The 19,550-nt window shown below is 40.4% G+C and overlaps 1 protein-coding gene across 1 annotated transcript in view; it reads left to right on the top strand.

Moving 5' to 3' along the window:
* The first annotated feature begins 1,582 nt into the window (after nt 1-1,582).
* The window catches only part of SLC25A36 (solute carrier family 25 member 36), a 43,827-nt gene continuing 25,859 nt past the window's right edge, over nt 1,583-19,550 (top strand). Inside the window, exons 1-2 of the mRNA XM_004447991.5 lie at nt 1,583-1,868; nt 17,865-18,029. Coding sequence (XP_004448048.1) covers nt 1,828-1,868; nt 17,865-18,029 — 206 coding nt within the window. The 5' untranslated portion in view covers nt 1,583-1,827. The remainder of the gene's footprint in view (nt 1,869-17,864; nt 18,030-19,550) is intronic.

Consider the following 19,550-nt stretch of genomic DNA (forward strand, 5'->3'; position numbering starts at 1 on the left):
TTAATACAATGCTTTTGAGTGTGTCCAGTGGCACCATTTTCATTTCCACTTTTCTGTTTTTTCCGATTTTTTCTCCCTCTAATGGGCGACTGTTACTTCATAAGCTGAAGCTCTGGAGTCAGACAGACTCTGCTGAATTCAAATTCAACCTCCTCTGGATAAACTGGGTAATCTTGGGCAAGTTACTTAAGTATTCTAAACCTGTTTCCTCATGTGTTAACTGGGAATAATATTGTTTACCTCAGTGGCTAATTGTGAAAATTTAAGGAGATAATGTTGTAAAGCACTTAGCTCACAGCCTGGTGCATTAGCAAGTGTCAAAAAAATATCAGATGTCATTTTTGTTATAAAAAATGCAAGGCTGTTTCATAGCCACAATAAAAATTAAAATAATAATAAAAATATAAGACAGTAAAATAATACTAATAATTGCAGTGAATATTATGTAGCACTACCTCAGACATTTTATGTATTTTAACACATTTAGTCTTCATAATTACCTTGTGAAGATGAGCATTTACTGTGGAGTTGATGAACCCTTGCCAGTGGGATGCAGTCTGTACATTTTACAAGAATTCCAGAGAAGGTAAAGAACATAAAGGCTGAAACAATCAGGGAAGACTTCATGGAGGAAATTGCCCTAGAAGGAAAGGAAGGTGGGCCCTAGAAAATACAGCACGGGTGGGAAAGGATGGCCAGAACCTTGCAGGTAGAAGAGAAGTTATGGCAGCAGAGGTGGAAAACAATAACATTTGTTCAACCTGAGTGATGAGTACATGGCTATTATATTTTCTTTGCTGCACCTTAGAAATAACAATTAACAAAAATTAAAAATATTTAATCACCATGTCCTGTTGATTTTCTGGTCTTTAGTTTTTGACCCTCCTGGGAACACATAATAGAAACCTTTACTGGTCACAATAATGACCAGTTTTAACAGTTTTACTTATTCTTTCTAAAATAAACTTACAGTGTTTCAATCCAATTTGCCTCTTTTGCTGACTGCGCCTTGCAGGGTTTCTCACGGGGATATACCTCACCCCTCGTCACGACTGCATTATATTCTATAGCAGGAATGCTCCATGATTTGTTTTTCCATCCCCTACTGATCTCAATTTTCCGCTATTACAAGCATCGTTGCCACGAGCATCCTCGTACAAGCCTTTTTCATGCGTCGTGAGACTGTTACTCTTAAGTAGACACCAGGAAGCGGAAATGCTGGGTTATACATCCAATTTTTAAAAAGTAAATTACAGACTACACGTGCTGTTCTCCTCGGCTTCGCTTGCGAACTCCGAACCCAGACGTTTTAACGCGATCCCTGGGCCCGGAGCGCGCGACACTCGCATGGGTTAAACCCGCGCAGGGCGCAGCCTCCCAGGCGGGCGGATTAAGTGCGAGAGCGCAGCGACCTACTACCCGACGGGCACGCGCTCAGGCGCCGCCTCAAGGCCCTTTCATTGAGAAACCCCTGGCGATCACGTGAAAAAGGCCTGGCCGCCGCGTGACGTCATCGCAGCGCAGACCAATGGGAGCCTCTGTTTATATCGGGCTGTCCAATTGCCCCTTAGCCCCCGCCCCTCGCCCCGCCCCGGCGGCGCGGCTCGCAGGCCCGGACGGAGAGCGCCGAGCGGGAGCGCGAGGCGGCGCGGCTGGAACGCGGCGCCCAGGGGCCGCCCGGGTTGCAGTCTGCAGCCGCGTCTCCGCCCGCTCTCCTCGCGTTCCTGGGCCGCTGAGCGGCTCCAATCCGGGACTGAAGCCGCTGGCCGTCGCGGGCAGCAGGGTCCGCGCCCCGCCTCAGCGCCCGGAGGACATGCGGGAGAGAGAATGAGCCAGAGGGACACGCTGGTGCATCTGTTTGCCGGGGGGTACGCGCTGAGGGGGCCGGGGCGAGGCTGGGGCTCGCGGCCTGCGGCGCGGGCTGGAGGAGGCGGAAGAGACTTGAGTGCCGGGAGCCCGAGGGCTGAGGTGGGGGGTGCTGGAGACCCGGGTGGGGAAGGCTCGAGCCCCGGAGCCGAGGGGGTGGGTCGGCCTGGAAAAGGGGACCCTGGAGGGGCGCGAAGCCCAGGCGGGATCGTGTCGGGCTTCGGGCCCCGGGAGGCGGGGGCGCGCCCCGCGGGCCGGACGAGCAGCTGGCGGCGCGGCGGGCGCGTCCGACCCCGGGCCCCGCGGCCCGGCCTGGGTCCCGGCTGTGCGGCGGCGGCCGAGCGGGGCGCCGGGCCTCGCGTAGGCTGCCTGGCCCGGGAGGGAGGCACGGGAAGTGCGGCGGCCCGAGACAAAATGGGCGCCGGGGCCTCCTCGCGGCGCTCACGCCCCACCTCGGGCTGGTTTCCGAGCCCTGGGCGCTGCCCGGTGCTCCCTAACGGGCCTGACGGCGTAAGCGTGGAAGGCTTTGGGGTTCTTTTCGCTGCGACAGCCGTAGGTTGTCGCGAACTCCTGGAGCATTCCCTTCCCGAACTTCTCCATGGTGCGAGATATGCAAGGCGGCAGGGACTGTGAGGTCAGGTTTTTTCCACCAAAGCCAGTCCTGTGCATCCATTTCTTTTTTCTTCTGTTTAAAGGAGAAAGTGGGGGGTGGGGAAAAGTCACATACTTGAAGATAGTAACTATGTGTGTAGAAGATTAGGGCTAAGCTTAACGTTTTAGTTACTTGAATGCTACATTTATTTTCCTGAGCCAATTTAGTCTCCACTTTAGGTTTGTTCCTTCCAAATTATTTGAAGAACCATAGCAATTTTAAGTTTGACTTACCTCTTATTTGTAGGATTATAGAGAATTTTATCAAAAATGGCTACGGTGAATTATTATGCTAAGGCTCTTTTCTGCCTTAGGCTGGCACGTTCATTCATCTTTATTGTACATACATTATGCCATTTATGGGCTAGCCACGGTTCTGGCGTAAAACAGTATTTTTTTAATCCGTGAGATCCCAGTTTAGGAGGTTTGCTTTCCATACTTCTGAAATGTTTGCTACCTGCAATCTTGGCAAATTAAATAATTTCTTAAGTAAATGGTCCTATGACCAGTATTTTTATAAAAGAAAGATGTCATGCCAATAGGTGTGTTACCTTCTATGTGTAGATCATTATGGAAAGACATGAAAGGAGACCACAGATCTCATTCTGGCCACTCTTCTAATTTGAGTGAGAAATGGGCAGACCCTTTGGTTTTAATTGAAAATGAAGGGAATGTATTACATGCTTTCTAAGACCATTTTCTACCTCCTAAAATTCTACTCTACATTCAGGATTCATATGTCAAGTGTTGTTAAAAGTAGGGTACACTTACATTTGAAATAAATATTAACTTGCTAGCACAAATTTAAACAGTTTGGATTAGGATTATCAGTAACTTTTTTTATTGTTAATACATGGGAAATCCCTACTGATTAATTTTTTCTTTAAGAAGAGTAATGGAGGGTTTATGCGATATTTAAATACAAATGGATTAGCAAACAAACCTAGCCCGTGCAAGTTAGGGTATTAAATGAGGTACTGTTGTAGTACCTTTGTATAGTACCTGTATATCAATGTGTAAATGAGGTACACAAGATACAAGTGCTCAACCTTATATATATAGTCCCTTCCTTTGCATCTTGTCTTGATTCTACATTAATATGTGGTTGCTTAATTCATTTCACTAAAGCCTGCCTTTTTATGGTAAACATTTGCATTGATTTTTAAAATTTCTACAGTAATTCTGCATGAGTTTTATTTTTACAACAAAAAAGTATATTAAGATATTTCCACTTCAGTGTATATAAATCTGCCTAATATTTTGCTTTTTGTACTTTTTAACTAAACTTATTTGAAAAATCTATTTACCTTTGAGAGAAGTTCCAAGAACTTTTCAGCTTTCATATACTCTTCACCTAGATTACCCTGTTGTTAATATTTTGTCGCATTTGCTTTATTTTTCCCTCCCTTAGTATTCCTTAACTATTGATGGATGTTTAAATTGTTTCCATTTTTTGCAGTTACAAATGTTTTTTTTAACATCTTTTAACTTGGGGGGGGGTGCTTTGTGGGATGTAGTGAAGATGAAGAGACTGGCTTTTCATAGAGTGAGAGAGACCACCAGGGGGTTTAAACCCAAGTTGAGGGTTACAGAACAATCATGCATGAAAAACAGGATTTCCATATACCACCCTATTAGGAGCACCTTGCATTGGTGTTAACCATCTGTTACAATTGACAATAGCATATTTTGTAATTGTACTATTAACTGTAGTCCATGGTTTAACTTAGACTGCCTTTAACTCTAGAATATTCTGGAACCTTCTATGTTCTAGGCATTGTGGAGATGTGCTAGGCATTGTTAAATTGTTTTTACTGTTTGAAGTTAATTAAACTTCCAAGTTGTTTATTTAGGCAATTTTTAAAACAATGTTCTTTATAGAAAATTAGCTTTTAAATATTGTTTATATTCAGTTAGAATTATGTGAACTAGAAATTACAATAACCAGATAGAGGAAAAAAGAAAGATCTCTTTTTATAGGCTGCTGTGCCCAGGCTACTTCTCACTCAGGTGTCATTCAGATTAAGTTATGATTGCTCTTACTGTATTTTAAAAGAACCAAGTGTAATCTTTCATAGTGTCATTTAATTTAGGCACAGATTGTCTGAATATGGAACCTTTGGGTGTAACATTTTTTTGTGATTTTATAATGGTATATATTCAAGTCGATGTCAGGGTCTCAGAGAGATTTCTAATAGCTTAATAGCTGCACTATTGAAGCTAATATATTTGAAACAGACTGTCACGGACCTTGGGTCTGGGTGGCATACTCACATGCATAACTCGTGCTTTCTCTCAGATACCCTTTGGTCTCATTTTGCTTTTGCCAGAGTTAATATTCAGAGTTTGTAAGGTCATTGGTTAAGTTAATTGGGTAATGGAAGCAACTCATGGTAGCCTGTAAAAAGGATATAAATCTGATTTAATTTTAGCTATACCTGTAATTACTTTTGATCTGTATATGAACATATAAGCTGTGTGAAATGTATTTTTAAAGGCTTTAACAAAATTATACACTGTCTGATTATTGTATCTGCTGCGTATGTCTGCCAAGAGGCAGTCGACTCTGAAAAAGAGATAGTCTGTTATTTTGATATCCTGGAATATTCTTTTAATTATTCAGTAAGAAACTCACTTGATAACCAGATAATGTTGATTCTGCAGAAATTTTGTGATAGTGATACTTGTTAAATTATTGCGCCTGCTTCCTTGTAAGGTCAGGGCAGAAGTAGAATACTTAAAAGTATAAATAAAGTGATTTACTTTCATCTCATGATATCCATCACTTATCATTTCCTTAATTTTCACACTTCTCCTTTTCCTCTTTTTTTCTTTGCTTCTACAAATGTATTCTTTCCATCTCAATACTAGAATGCAAGTTTAAGGAGAGTAGCTTATTCTGATGCAGAATATTGTAGAATAGCAATATGGGTTAGGGACTCCTGGGAATTTCCAAGATTTCAGGGGTCTGAGAGATTAAAACTATTTCCATAAAAATACCAAGACATTATTAAACTGTGTTCATATTTACACTAAGAGTACAAAAGCAATGGTGGGTAAAAGGTCTGATGCCTTAGCATGCATCAAGGCAGCAGCACAAAACTGTCTTGGTAGTATTGTGTTTTTCACCACCAAGAACTTGCAATTAAAAAAAGATCAGTTTCACTTAAGAATGTTAAGTAGTACAAATTCTATTAAATCTGGATCCTTGAGTACACATCTTTATTTAATAATCTGTGTGACAAAATGAGAGATATGCATAGAGTATTTCTGCATATCAAAGGGAAGTCTTGAAATTGTTTGGTTTGCAAACTAAAGTATCTCTTTTTCATGGAGCACCATTCTTTGTTGAAAGAATGCTCGTATTGCAGGCTTTGGCTCTTCAGACTTCAATATTTGGCAGACATTTTCTTTAAAGTTGGCTTCAAGGAAAACAACTGATAACATTTTTTGGCAAATAATAAGATATGCATTTTCAAGCAAAAATTAAAAATTTCTAAACCATGGACTCTCGTGCACTTGATAGCTTCCCATTACTTAAAGACATTTCCTGTGAGATGAGTGGGGATAGTGAGGAAGTGTGATTTTTAAAAAAATATATTTTGTAATAAAGTGCATTGACATTTAGAAGACTGACCTGCATAACCCATTGAACCAGTATTTTTTAAATGATCAATGAGTGCATCTTGATGCAATGCCAGACCAGTGGATTTTAATATAAAAGTATGAAAAGTTCATTGATATATTTCGATGCCACATTCCCACAAACCTTTAAGAATCTACCACTTGTTGAGTTTTTATGTAGTATTGAAGAATAGTCACAATTATCCAAAAAGGGATTGAGAATAGGGAATTGAGGGATAATAAGTAGTTGTCACCATAAATAAGTAAATTATATAAATTGTTAGGAGGTGTTAAGTGCAATGGGGGGAAAAAGAAGGGTGGAACAGGATAAAGGGGGATAGTGGTTGGGATGGTATTGAGAAGGTGACATTTGAGCAAAGACCTGAAAGAGGGGAAGCAGTTAGCCCTGCAGAGAGAACAGACCATTAAAGAACTTTCACTTTTTCCAAAATGGAAGAAGTCATTGCAGGATTTTTAAAGGATAACTGGCTGCTGGGGCAAGGGCAGAAGTAAGGAGACCATTTGGCTGTTGTAATCCAGATGAGAGATATTGGTGCTTCACACCAGGTTAGAGGTAATGAACACTGTGAGAAATGGTGGGATTTGAAGGTATAGCTTACAGGACTTATGATTGAGTAGATGTAGAGTTTGAGAAAAAGAAGAGTCAAGAACAATTCCAAGGTGTTTTTTTCTTCTTTTTTTCTTTTTTTAACCTTCCCCCCACCCCCCACCCTGATGGTTCCCTTATCTGTTTGCACTCCCAATTTGTCTGCTCTCTTGTGTCCATTCACCGTGTGTTCTTCTGTATCTGCTGCATTCTCAGTAGCACCGGGAATCCATGTCTCTTTGCTGCGTCAGCTCTCTGTGTATGCAGCGCCATTCCTGGGTGGGCTGCACTTTTTTCCCACTGGGCGGCTCTCCTTGTGGGGCACACTCCTTGCACGTGGGGCTCCCCTACATGGGGGACACCGCTGTGTGGCACAGCACTCCTTGCACACATCAGCACTGCACATGGGCCAGCTCACCACACGAGCCAGGAGGCGCTGGGTTTGAACCCTGCACCTCCTATATGGTAGGTGGACGCTGTTATCAGTTGAGCCACATCTGCTTCCCTGTTATTACTTTATGAGGCACTGGGAACGATACCCTGGATCTTCCATGTGGGAGGCCAGCACTTAACTGCTTGAGCCACATTGCTCCCTGCTTGTTTTTGTCTTCTCAGACATTGTCTTCTTGCTCACTGTCTTCTCATTTCAGCTGAATGTCTGCTTGTTGTCTGCTCATTTTTTTTTTTTGTCTTCTTTAGGAGGCAACAGGAACCAAACCCAGGATCTCCCATGTGGGAGGCGGGAACTCAGCTGCTTGAGCCACATCTGCTCCCCCAAGGTTTTTGGTTTGGGTATCTGGAAGGTGGATGGAGTTATTGACAGCTGAGATGGTCAGAGTTGCAGGTGGAACAGGTTTGAGCAGAGGAGAGCAGAAATTTCATTTTGAACATGTTAAGTTTGAGAAGTAGTGATGTCAGGAAGGCAGATGTTCAGGTGGTTGGACATATTAGACTGGAGACCAGAAAAGAAGTCTGGATGCAGAGAGAGAACCAAGGACTGACCTGTAGGAAACTCCCACAAAAGATCAGAAGAAGGAGAAGAACTAGCAAAGTAGACCTAAAGGAGTGGCCACAAGACTGTGATGTCCTGGAAACCAAATAAAGTACCTAGGAAAGAATGAGTAATCAGCTGTCAAATGTTACTGTCAGTTAAACAATTAGATGAAGTCAGAGAACTGGTAATTATTGAATTTAACAATTGGAGGTCACCTTGGTTAGCAGTTTCATGGGTTGGGGGTAAGTCAGGTAGGGGAGAGAAGTAACCCTAATTGGAGTCAGGGAGAAATTGGATACAGCAACTATAAACAACTTTGAGATTTGCTGCAAAGAGAGGCAAAGAAACAAAGCAGTATTTCATGGGGGGAAATAAGAATAATCTGTTAATTTTTTTCTGCATCAGAAATATTATACATACCTTTAAAAACTTATTTTCAGCCACTCTTAATATCGGTCTGACTTTTCATAAATTAATCTGTCGCATGTAGAGAAAATTACCATTTCAATATAGTTTCTTGTCCAAGAATAAATCTACCAGAGGAACAATTTTTGCTAAGGCTTCCTAAATGATTTTATGGAATTTCAGGAACAGGCTAGCATGGTCTGAGATTGGGAAAAAATCCTTGAGTTTGGCTAACATTTTAATGAAATCTCTTTAGTATTATTTCTTAGTTTGACTAATGCTTTAGTCAGTAAATTACAGTGGGGTATTACCTTTAGGCAGAAAAATGACAAAATATTTCAACCTACTCATTTTGCTTTACAAAACTAAATACCGCATTTGTTTGGCAAAATAGATATTAAAAGCAAATTTCTTGGGGGCCATATATGTTCAAAAGAGCATATGTCTAACAGTCCTGGTATTCTGTCTCAGAATCCCAGTGCTGGTTCTTTTCCTAGCAGGATCCTGGGATGTCATGCATTCAGTCAGGTAAGGCTAGTTTAAAGCTAAGGAGAACTGGATTTGTGGTTTAGCAGTTTACAGTTATGGAGCTGATGGGGATTTATATCTGTGCACCTGACCTAGGGATTTGTGACTTTTGACATCATGACCGAAATTGATAATAGTACTTTTACTTTACTCAAATTTACTTTATTGAGCAGTTTTTCTCTCCCCTTCCCCCATGTCCAGCTTCTCGTTCCTGTTATGCTGTAACTTAAGTGGGAGAGCACTTTGAGGTCCCCAACAGAGGCCTGCTGTTTCCTATAAGACCTATTTGCACATCGTTTTTTCTTTTTTAATTCCTTCCCCTTTCCCCCCTCGTTGTTTGCACTTGCTCTCTCTGTCCATTTGCTGTGTGTTCTTCTGGGTCTGCTTGTCTTCTCCAGGAACCGATCCTGGGACCTTCCAGAGTGGGAGGCACTCAATCTCTTGCACCACTTCAGCTCCTGCCTGCTGCATCTCTTATGGTCTCTCCTCCGTGTCTCTTTTTGCTGCATCATCTTGCCTGGGCCAGCTCTCTGTGCAAGCCTGCACTGGCCAGCACTCTTTGTGGGCCAGCTCACCACACGGGCCAGCTGATCTTCACAGGAGGCCAAAGGAATAGAATCCTGGACCTGGCGTATGGTAGATAGGAGCCCAGTTGCTTGAACCACATCCACTTCCCTGAACAAAGTTTTTTGTGCTTTGTTCTTTCTAACCATTCTCTTGGTTACATTGCCTAGCTTCAAAAAAAACTTCCATTCTAAGTAGGTTTTAGCCACTGCTTTATTTCAAAGGGTGCTTACGACCCTTAAGTAGCTGGTCTCCTGGCATGCCAGAATTTTTAACCTTATTATGTATAATAAGAAACAAGTAGAAGCAACTTGAAAAGTCTTAGACAATTTCTTAGACATTTCCAAATGTTCCCTTTTATTAGCATCTGCAGCATTATAATAGGCTGAAAATATAACTGTGTTCCACCGAATCCCTGGTGCAGCTTGATTTAATTATTGTACAATTTGGCAAACATGAAAATACAATAGTTTTAAAAGTCTTAGAAAAGCAACAACACCAAATAACACTGAAAGTCTTAAAAAGGTGTTTAGTGATAACTATCTTAAACAATTCTTAAATAGTCTGTAAAATCAGTGCATATGTTTACCTGACTCTCACCAAACACCCTTGGCTTTATCATGTCTTTAAAATACATCACTTTTGCCTACAAAATTTTAAATGAGCATTGATTTCACTAAGAGCATAATAGTTTAGCTGCTCTAATATCAAAATACGAAGGGTGACATTTAATAGTTTTATTAGATTAAGAACCTAGACACTGACCTTTTTGGATTTTTGATGTTTGAGAAAAATGAACCTGTATATTCTTCTGCTGTGAAATTTGGGTATTTTCTTGTAAAAATTCTTTGCTAACCAAGAAAGCATATAGAGCAAATGAGTGAATGACTTTTTTATAGAAATAATTTTGCATAATAACATTTTTTAAAAATTCTTACTGTGGTCATATATATATATAAAATCACAATTTCCCATTTTAACCACTTTCAAGGATACAATTTTGTGATAATTACAGTGTTGTTGCTACCATTATCACCATCCATTACCAAAACTTTTCATCACTCCAAACAGAAACTCTGCTACACCAATTAAGCATTAACTCCCCATGTAGCCTCCAAATTGGGACTTTTTTATTATAGCAAATTACATTGGCTTATAACTCAGAACTGATCTTAACTCATTGGCCACCTCTTTGGTCAAAGATAAACAAGGGCAATTAGAAAACAATAAATAACGAAGACCTCCTTTAAAGCTTTTGCAGTAAGGATGGTAAGGAGAAGAGAATGTTTAGAATGTAGAACCATTGAGATTTGAGGACAGCTGCATATCAGAAAACCTCTGTATCCCTGTATCTCCATTCCAGCTAATGATGGGCTAACTAATGAACTCTCGATTCCAGATTCTTCTTGATCTAGATTTTTCCCAGCCTTAGCAGGTACTATCATAACATGTACCTATCTTACTAATTTTTAGAACATTATATTGACTCTGCAATATTCATGAGGAGTCTGCTTTATTATTAAGTTTTTTATAAATATATCTAAATCAGTATTCATTGCTGTATTAGTCAGCCAAAGGGATGCTGATTCAAATACCAGAAACTGGTTGGTTTTTATAAAGGGTATTTGTTCAGGGTAAGAGCTTACATATACCAGGCCATAAGCATAAGTTACTTCCCTCCCCAAAGTATTTTCACATGTTGGAGCAAGATGACTGGTGACAGCTGTGAGAGTTCAGGCTTCCTGGGTTCCTCCCTTCCAGGGTCTTGCTTCTCTCTGGGTTCAAGGGTCTTTTCTTCCCAGGGCTTGCTTCTTCCTGGACTCAAAGTTCCTCTCCTCCTGGGACTTACTTCTCTTTCCTCTGCAAGCTTACTTCCCGGGGCTCCAGCTTAAGAGCTTCAGCATCAAACTCCAACATCAAAATTCCAACGTCAAAAACCCCCAACTCTGTCCTTTGCCATGCCCTTTATCTGTGAGTTCCCACCTACCAAACACCCTAATGATGTGGCCCAATCATAACTCAATCATGCCCAGGTACACACCAGATTACAAACACAATCCAGTATCTATTTTTGGAATTCATAACCATATCAAACTGCTACAATTGCCAGGAAATGTTTTCTTTGTGGAGGACTAGAATAAACAAATAATTTAAAACGTTATATTTATATAGAACACTTTAAATATATTTTCCAGTTTTTTCCTTTATTTTATGTCTTGTTTAGTGGAATAAGTCCAATCAAAAGCCCTAAAGTGATCTTATCAAGCAGTCTAATCAAAGGCTGCTCAACTGAATAATGGAATCAAATGGTATCACACCTATAGTTTACAAACACAGTCTTTCTCTTTTTGGGATTCATAAAATAATCTCAAACTGCCACAGTATGTAAAGTGTTTTGGTTTGCTAGGCTGCTAAAATCCAATATACCTGTAATGGGTTGGCTTTTACAATGGAGATTTATTAATTTATAAGCTTATAGTTTTTGAGGCCCTGAAAATGTCCAAATTAAGGGATCATCAGTAGATGCTTTCTCCCCTAAGATTCCTGCCAGTGTGGACTCTTCTGCACATGGCAAGACACAAAACTGTTCTCCATGCTTTCAGCTTCTGGCTTCAGTGGCTTTCTCTCTCTCCTCTCTCTGAAGTCATCCCGTTTATAAAGGAATCCAGTAAGATGATTATAGACCCACCATGGGCCATGCCTTAATTGAAGTCATCCAATTAAAAGGCTCTTAACTGAAAACCTAATCAAAGGTCCCACCCACAATAAATTCACACTCATGGAATGAACCAGCTTTAAGAACATGATTTTGGGGGGTACATACAGTCTCAAAGTACTTATTCCAGCCTCTGGCTCCCAAAAAGACATTGTCTTTCCATGTGCAAATTGCATTCATTCCATCACCTGTGAGACTGAGAACAAGTAATCCGCTTCCAAAACACAAAGGAGGAGCAGTCACAGGATACATGTTCCCTTTGCCATAGGGAGAAATTGGAAGGAAAACAGGGGTCACTGGTCCTATACTATTCCGAAACCCTGCAGGGCATACTCCTTTAGATTTCAAGGTTTGGCAGTCATCTGTCTAGAATGATGCTTTGTCCTTGGGGACTGATGAATCGGCAGCCCCTACTTTTGCAAGTGCTTGCTGAGTGGCCATGTTCTCAGCTCTGTCCTCATCAGGCATCTGAGTGGCAAGCCAAACTCTAGGCTCCACCCTCTAAGAAAACTGGGCTGGACCACATCTCCCCAATCTCTGGGGCAGAGGCTCAAACCCCTTAGTATAGTGGGGTGATGGCCAGACTCTCCAATTCCCGGGGAATGTGTTCCACCCTCCCTGATGACTGGGGCTGCAGCACTCTTCCTTAGCAAAGGTGCAGAGGCCTGCCTTCTTCAGGTGCCGGGGCATGCTCACCCTTTCCACGCACATGGGTGAGCTTGCTCTCATGGCCTGAGAAGAAGTTTTCAGTCCAGACCTCAGCTTCCAAAGTTCTGCCTTTGAGGTAATTTTTCCCTTCAATCTGTCCCCTTTAGTCTAGCCTGGCAGGGATTCTGTTCCTATAGCTCTCAGGAAAAACTTGTCAGTTTCGCATGTAGCAGACAGGGCTCTGAACTGTCAGACAATAGGACTTTTCCAAGGTCCTTTCTTAATAACTGCATTTCTAATTCTGACTAGGACTGAAATGGCTGGCTAGTTCCATGTTCACTTAAATCCTCACATGGGGTACTATTCTGTGGGGACTCACTTTCCAGAAGCTCAGAATTTTCCAAACGTGTTTCTGATTTTTTTGTGCCCAGGATCAGTTCTCAGCTTGTCTCAGCATTTTACAATAAGCTACAAGGAGAAGCCAGGTTGCACTTTCCACATCTGGTTTGGAAATCTCAGCTAAATATCCAGACTCATCACTTTCAAATTCTGCCCTCCATCTGACATCAGAACACAACTTTGCCAAGTTCTATGCCACTTTAAGACAAGTTTGCAATGGCATACATCATGTCTGTCTAATGTCTCATCAGAAGTACCTTTAGCATTCATATTTCTACCTACAGCCTCTTCAGTGCACTCTAGGCTTTTTCTATCAAGCATCTCACAATTCTTCCTGTGTATCCAGTCAATAAGCCATTTTTGGTATTGCAAATACCAAAATCTGTTTTGGTTTGCTAGGCTGCTGAAATGCAGTATACCAGTAATGGGTGGCTTTTGCAATTTGGATTTATTAATTTATAAGCTTACAGTTTTGAGGTCATGAAAATGTCCAAATCGAGATATCTTCAGTGATGCTTTCTCCCCAAAGATCGGCTGCTGGCGATCCTGGACTCCTCTGTCACATGGCAAGGCACAAGGCAGTGTCTGCTGGGCTCTCCCTTCTCTTTTGGGTTTCCTTACTTTCAGCTTCTGGCTTCAGTAATTATTCTCTCTCCATGTTCATCCCTTTATTAAGGATTTCAGTAATGGGATTCACGTGGCCATACTTTAATTAAGTAACCTAATTAAAGGTCCACCCACAGTGGGGCCACACCCACAGAAATGGACCCGCTTTAACATGATTTTCTGGGGTATATACAGTCTCAAACTACCATTCGTGAGTACAAGGAGGCAAATTTTTTGAATACTCCTTCATTTGCAGTTGCATTTATTTTATAATTCTTGCTTATTTGGTATAGAATTCTAGGCTAAACAATCTGTGGCTGTTAAAGTCTGTTTATTCTAATGGCTTTTTCCTTTATATGTTACCTCTTGTTTTTCCTGGAAGTTGATGTCTTTGTTTCCAGTTTTAAAAGATTGCAATAGTGCATCTTGGTATGGTTCTGTTGTTTCTGTTTTTGCAGTCATTGTACCTGTTGAACCTGAGCTCACAGTTTATTGAGTTCTTACTCTTCAGAGAATTAGTCTCCTCAGGAATACACTTTAACACACCATTTTAGTTTACCAAAGGGCTGCTGATTTCAAGTACTAGAAATGGGTTGGCTTTTATAAAGGGGATTTATTTGGTAGTAAGAGCTTACAGTTCAAAACTGTGAGAATGTCCAAATTAAGGCATTAGCAGAGATGTTTTTTCACCAAAGAACATGATCTTTCTGGGATTCACAAAAAGTTTTAAACTGTCACAATAGGAAAAAAAGGGCCGTTTTAGCCAACTCTGATTTTTATTTTTTTGTTGTTTTTTTATTTTAATTATAGAAGTGATTCATGTCCATTGTGAAACCAAGTATATATTTTTAGACTTTACAGAATGTATAACCAAAACAAATGTTCATGTGTATTACTGATTTTGAAATATGTGTTTTATGTTCAATAAATTTGCAAACTGAGTGCATTACACAGCTTTAAAAAACTATGTAAATTCAACTTAAAACAAGTATGGGGAAGTGGACTTGGCCCAATGGATAGGGCATCCGCCTGCCACATGGGCGGTCCGCAGTTCAAACCCCGGGCTTCCTTGACCCGTGTGCAGCTGGCCCATGCACAGTGCTGATGTGTGCAAAGAGTGCCCTGCCACGCAGGGGTGTCCCCTACATAGGGGAGCCCCACACGCAAGGAGTGCGCCCTGTAAGGAGAGCCGCCCAGCGCGAAAGAAAGTGCAGCCTGCCCAGGAATGGCGCCGCACACCCGGAGAGCTGACACAACAAGATGACGCAACAAAAAGAAACACAGATTCCCAGTGCCGCTGATAAGGATAGAAGCGGTCACAGAAGGACACACAGCGAAAGTACACAGAACAGACAATGGGGGAGGGGGTGTAAATATAAATCTTTTTTAAAAAAACAAGTGTGATTTGATATAAATAAATCATTGGTTGTAGTGTGAATATGGTGCAGACTACTCCACAGGATCTTTGGATTTCTGTGTTGCAGACACTGCAGTGTGTAACTGATGGCTCACTTCTCTTTACTTAGCCTTCAACTATTAACATAGTTGCTCTTGTGATTTCTATGTAAGATTTTCCCTGTGACCTAATATCTCACCAAGTTTTAAGCCTGTTTCATGGTCGTTTATAAATAATAGCTTTTCTTTGTTTATTGCGAATAAAGGTCTCTCAGATCTTGTTTCAAATCTGCTATAATCCTACTGCTATTATCTAATTGTTGATGTGTTGACTTGTAACAGTATCAGAGTGGTTTTGATATTTTCTCTCATTCTGCATTAAATTTTTTCATTTTTAAGTGGATTTTTTTTTTTTTAAGTTAGACCAGTAATTTATTAAGGAATGGAGAGAGGAGAAATGGGAGAAAATAACAGGTTAAGGGTCCCAGGTAGAGGGGAAGGGGCTTGAAAGTGATAAAGAAGGCTGATTTACAGACTAGTTTCCCATTACAGATTACAAATGCCCAATTTTACTTGCATGCTGATCCAGAAGCGGTAAAAGGCAAGAACAGAGACTGGAATTTTTTTAAATATGAAGTTAATTATGATTAACTGTTTGACATAATATAACTGTATTCAGCTCCCAGTATTAGTTCATAGTCTAGCAATTCCTAATAATTTTCATATATTTTTATTGAGATTTATTGAAGTATAATTTACATGTAATAAAATTCACCTGTTAATGGCAAAACTCAGTGAGTTTTGGCATATATGTAAGGTTTTCTGTCATCCCAAGAATTCCCCCAGCCCTTTGCATTCAGTTCCCTCCGCCCCCAACTACTGATTTCATTTTTCAATTTTGTCCCTCTACTTTTGCCTTTTCCAGAATGTCATAAAAATGTCTGTTCTTTTCAATTAGTATAATGCTTTTGAAGTTCATCCACTTTGTTGCTGTGTATCACAGGCTAGTTAGTATTCCATTGAATGGTTGTGCCATAATTTGCATATCCTTTACCAGTTAATGGACATTTGAGTTGTTTCCAGTTTTTTTGCTATAAAGAAAAAGGCTGCTAAAACATTCATATACAGGTATTTGTGTGGTTGTTCCTTTAATTTTATTACAAACAGCCAAGCCATTTTCTAAAATAGCTGGAGCATTTTACAGTCCCACCAGCACTGTATGTGATTTCCAGTATTGTATGAGGATGAGATTTCCTCCTCACCAACACTTGTTCTCAGTATTTTTAATTTAGCCATTAATAGATACTAATTTTGATGAAGCCCAATTTTTTTTGCCATCTAAGAAATCTGTGTCTAACCCAAAGTTACAAAGATTTCTTTCCAAATGTTTTTCTAGAAGCTTTATAGTTTTATGTTTTACATTTAAGTTGAACCATTTTGAGTTAATTTTTAAATATGGTGTGAGGTAAGGGTTGAGTTTTATTATTTAAATATGCATGGTCTCTATTTAAAATTTTTCCACTCTTACATTAGTTGCATAAAGGTTATTTCTCGTTTGTTTTCTTGGTGACATGTAATATTTCAGCAACATGAAATTCACTGTCTTAAAGATTTCTTCACATAAATTGTATTCGGTGTAAATGTGATGATATGCCATTTTTATTTTTAAATTCTTAATTCTAAAGGTAGAATTGTTTAGTCTCTCCCCCCCCCCCCCCCCCCGTCCCCCATTGTCTGCTCTCTGTGTCCATTCACTGTGCGTTCTTCTGTGTCTGCTTAGATTCTTGTCAGCGGCACCGGAAATTTGTATATCTTTTTGTTGTGTCATCTCACTGCATCAGCTCTCTGTGTGTGTGCCACTCCTGGGCAGGCTGTGCTTTTTTCGCACGGGGCAGCTCTCCTTGCAGGGACACACTCCTTGCATGTGGGGCTCCCCTACGCGGGGGACACCCCTGCATGGCTCAGCACTCCTTGTGCGCATCAGCACTGCGCACGGGCCAGCTCCACATGGGTCAAGGAGGCCCTCGGTTTGAACCCTGGGCCTCCCATATGGTAGGCAAATGCTCTATCAGTTGAGCCAAATCCACTTTCCTGTTTAGTCTTATTTCTGTGGTGGGTTGCTTTTCATTTTCTTCCTTAATTGCACATTTTGGAGGTCCAAGCTACCTTTGATTCTGTTTGCTTTCTCTTAAGAGCTTTTGTCTTTTAAATGCACTTAAGTCATTCTTTGTATTTAAATTGGATTCTTGCTAATCTTGCCTGTCTGGCACAAATTTCCACAAATGGGTCTAATAGATACTGATTGTAAGACTCAAGTGCCATAAGTTCTCTAATGGAAACATTTCTTAGCAATTTATTTATGGGTATTTAAAATAGGAGAGCTATGTATGCACATATCCATCAGTGGATTATTTCTTACCTGCTCAGAAGACCATTTCTTGAGTTTTGAAAGGTAAGAGAGGAGCTTGAAAGATAATATATACCTCAAATCATGGTCTAGGTCTCAGCAACCCATAAGTAATACCTGGATAAGGGAGAACTAAATAAACTCATAGAACAGCATTTAAAATCATGTCGTGTGGCTTAACAATAAATTTTAGTAACAATGACAACCATTTGGAGGCGTCTTTTGTTGACTATTATTTTTAGGTAGATGTTAAACTCAGTTATTTTTTTTGCTACTGGATCTGTTTGCAGTTAAACTAAACTTTTTAAATAATTGCTTACATTCTTCTAAAGTCATTTAACATTTAAAATTTTGGTATGCCAGTAAAGCCCTCGTTGCCCACTATATACGGGCATATTACTATTTTATGAATTAAATTAAAAGTTTTATTCATTTGGGTTTTCTTTCCCCCCAGATGTGGTGGTACGGTGGGAGCTATTCTGACATGTCCACTGGAAGTTGTCAAAACACGGCTGCAGTCATCTTCTGTAACACTTTATATCTCTGAAGTTCAGCTGAACACCATGGCTGGAGCCAGTGTCAACCGAGTAGTCTCTCCTGGACCTCTCCATTGCCTAAAGTGAGAGCACTGTGTTCGTGAATTTTCTCTAGTCTGTTTACCTCAATCATCCCTACATGTTTGTTTACATTCTGCCACATTTGAAAAGATTTTTTAAAAAATTTGATAGAAGCTATGCTGAATTATATTCATTAAAAATGATTATCCTTAATGGAGATAAACAATTAGATGACAACTATAAAATAGAATATTATTCCCAAATAATGTATTTTTGGAATAATTTTCTTTATTTATCCAGTTTTTTTCCTAAAGCTTTTATAGGTATTTTGATTTGGATTGTTAATTTATTTTTGAAATGTGGTAGCATTAATGGTAAGTAACTCCTTTTGCCTGTGTGTGTGGTGTTTTCTTTGTTTTTTTGTTTTTTGTGGTTTTGTTTTTTTGAAGTACTCACAAGTAAGGGCATCCAATTAATGACAGTCTGTGATTTTTATATAACCTAAAAAAAACATAATTGAAGTTTAAAACAGAATTCTACTAATTTTAAAATGTTTTTCAGTGTTTGCCATTTCTTGAGAGTTTGAAAAAATCCGTTTTTATATTTTAACTGTAGTTCATTGTATTACAAATTGGATTTGAAATGTCAAAACTGTTATCAGATACTACATGTTTATTCTTACTTACGTAACTAAATGCTTTGTGTGTCTACCTTATCTGCTCACTTGGAACTTAATCTGTTTGAACTTAGTTGAGTAGTGTTTATTTTGCAGTAGTACATAAACTGATCCTGTGTGTTTACCTTAACTATCAAAATATTTCATCAGTCTTTTCATTTTTTTACCTGAGTTATCTAACTATGTGAATCAGTAGACTAAAAATTGCTAACAGTTTTTAATTAAAACACCATAGTGACTTCCAGGAAGATGGCGGATTAGAAAGACGCAGACACAGTACTCTCTCACAGAAAAATAACTAGAGGAGAGGCAGAAATGGCCTGGGGGAGCAAAGGGTCTAGGGTGTAGGGCACAGGGGAAGGCTGGAGGCCACCCAGACAAGAGACAGGCTCAGGAAGGAACCTCATTAAGGCCTGGAGTAGACTGTAGCTGTTGGTGCCAGCACCCCTAACCACCGTACAGGGAGAAAGCATTGATTTCTTTGGCCTCTGGCTGCTGCTACAAAGGGGGCCACAGAGATCCACCTCCCCAGAAAAGGAGAGGGATGCAGCCTAAGGCCGACTCAGCTTTTGACCCACAAGTCTGGTCTGCTGTGTCCCACCAGCCCTTCCTGACTGGGTGGGCCTGCACCATTGCTTGCCTTGGGAACCGTCACGGAACTAAAAATATCTGACCCCCTCAAGCTCCCCTTCTACTGACCAGGACTGGTTGTTGAGGAAACGGAGCAGAGTGGATTTATTTCCTACCTGTGAAAAGAAAGGGGTTCCCAGCAAAGGTTGGAGACCTGTCTCTGAGAAAGTTTGAATTACGACACTCTCAGCCTCCAGACAGGAACCTCTTTGATCCAGTCCCTGTTGCAAACATTCTCTCACCAGGCTTTGGACTGAGAGACCTGCTGGTGAGTGCC

Source organism: Dasypus novemcinctus, chromosome 4, assembly GCF_030445035.2.
Source record: "Dasypus novemcinctus isolate mDasNov1 chromosome 4, mDasNov1.1.hap2, whole genome shotgun sequence".
Lineage (NCBI taxonomy): Eukaryota > Metazoa > Chordata > Mammalia > Cingulata > Dasypodidae > Dasypus > Dasypus novemcinctus.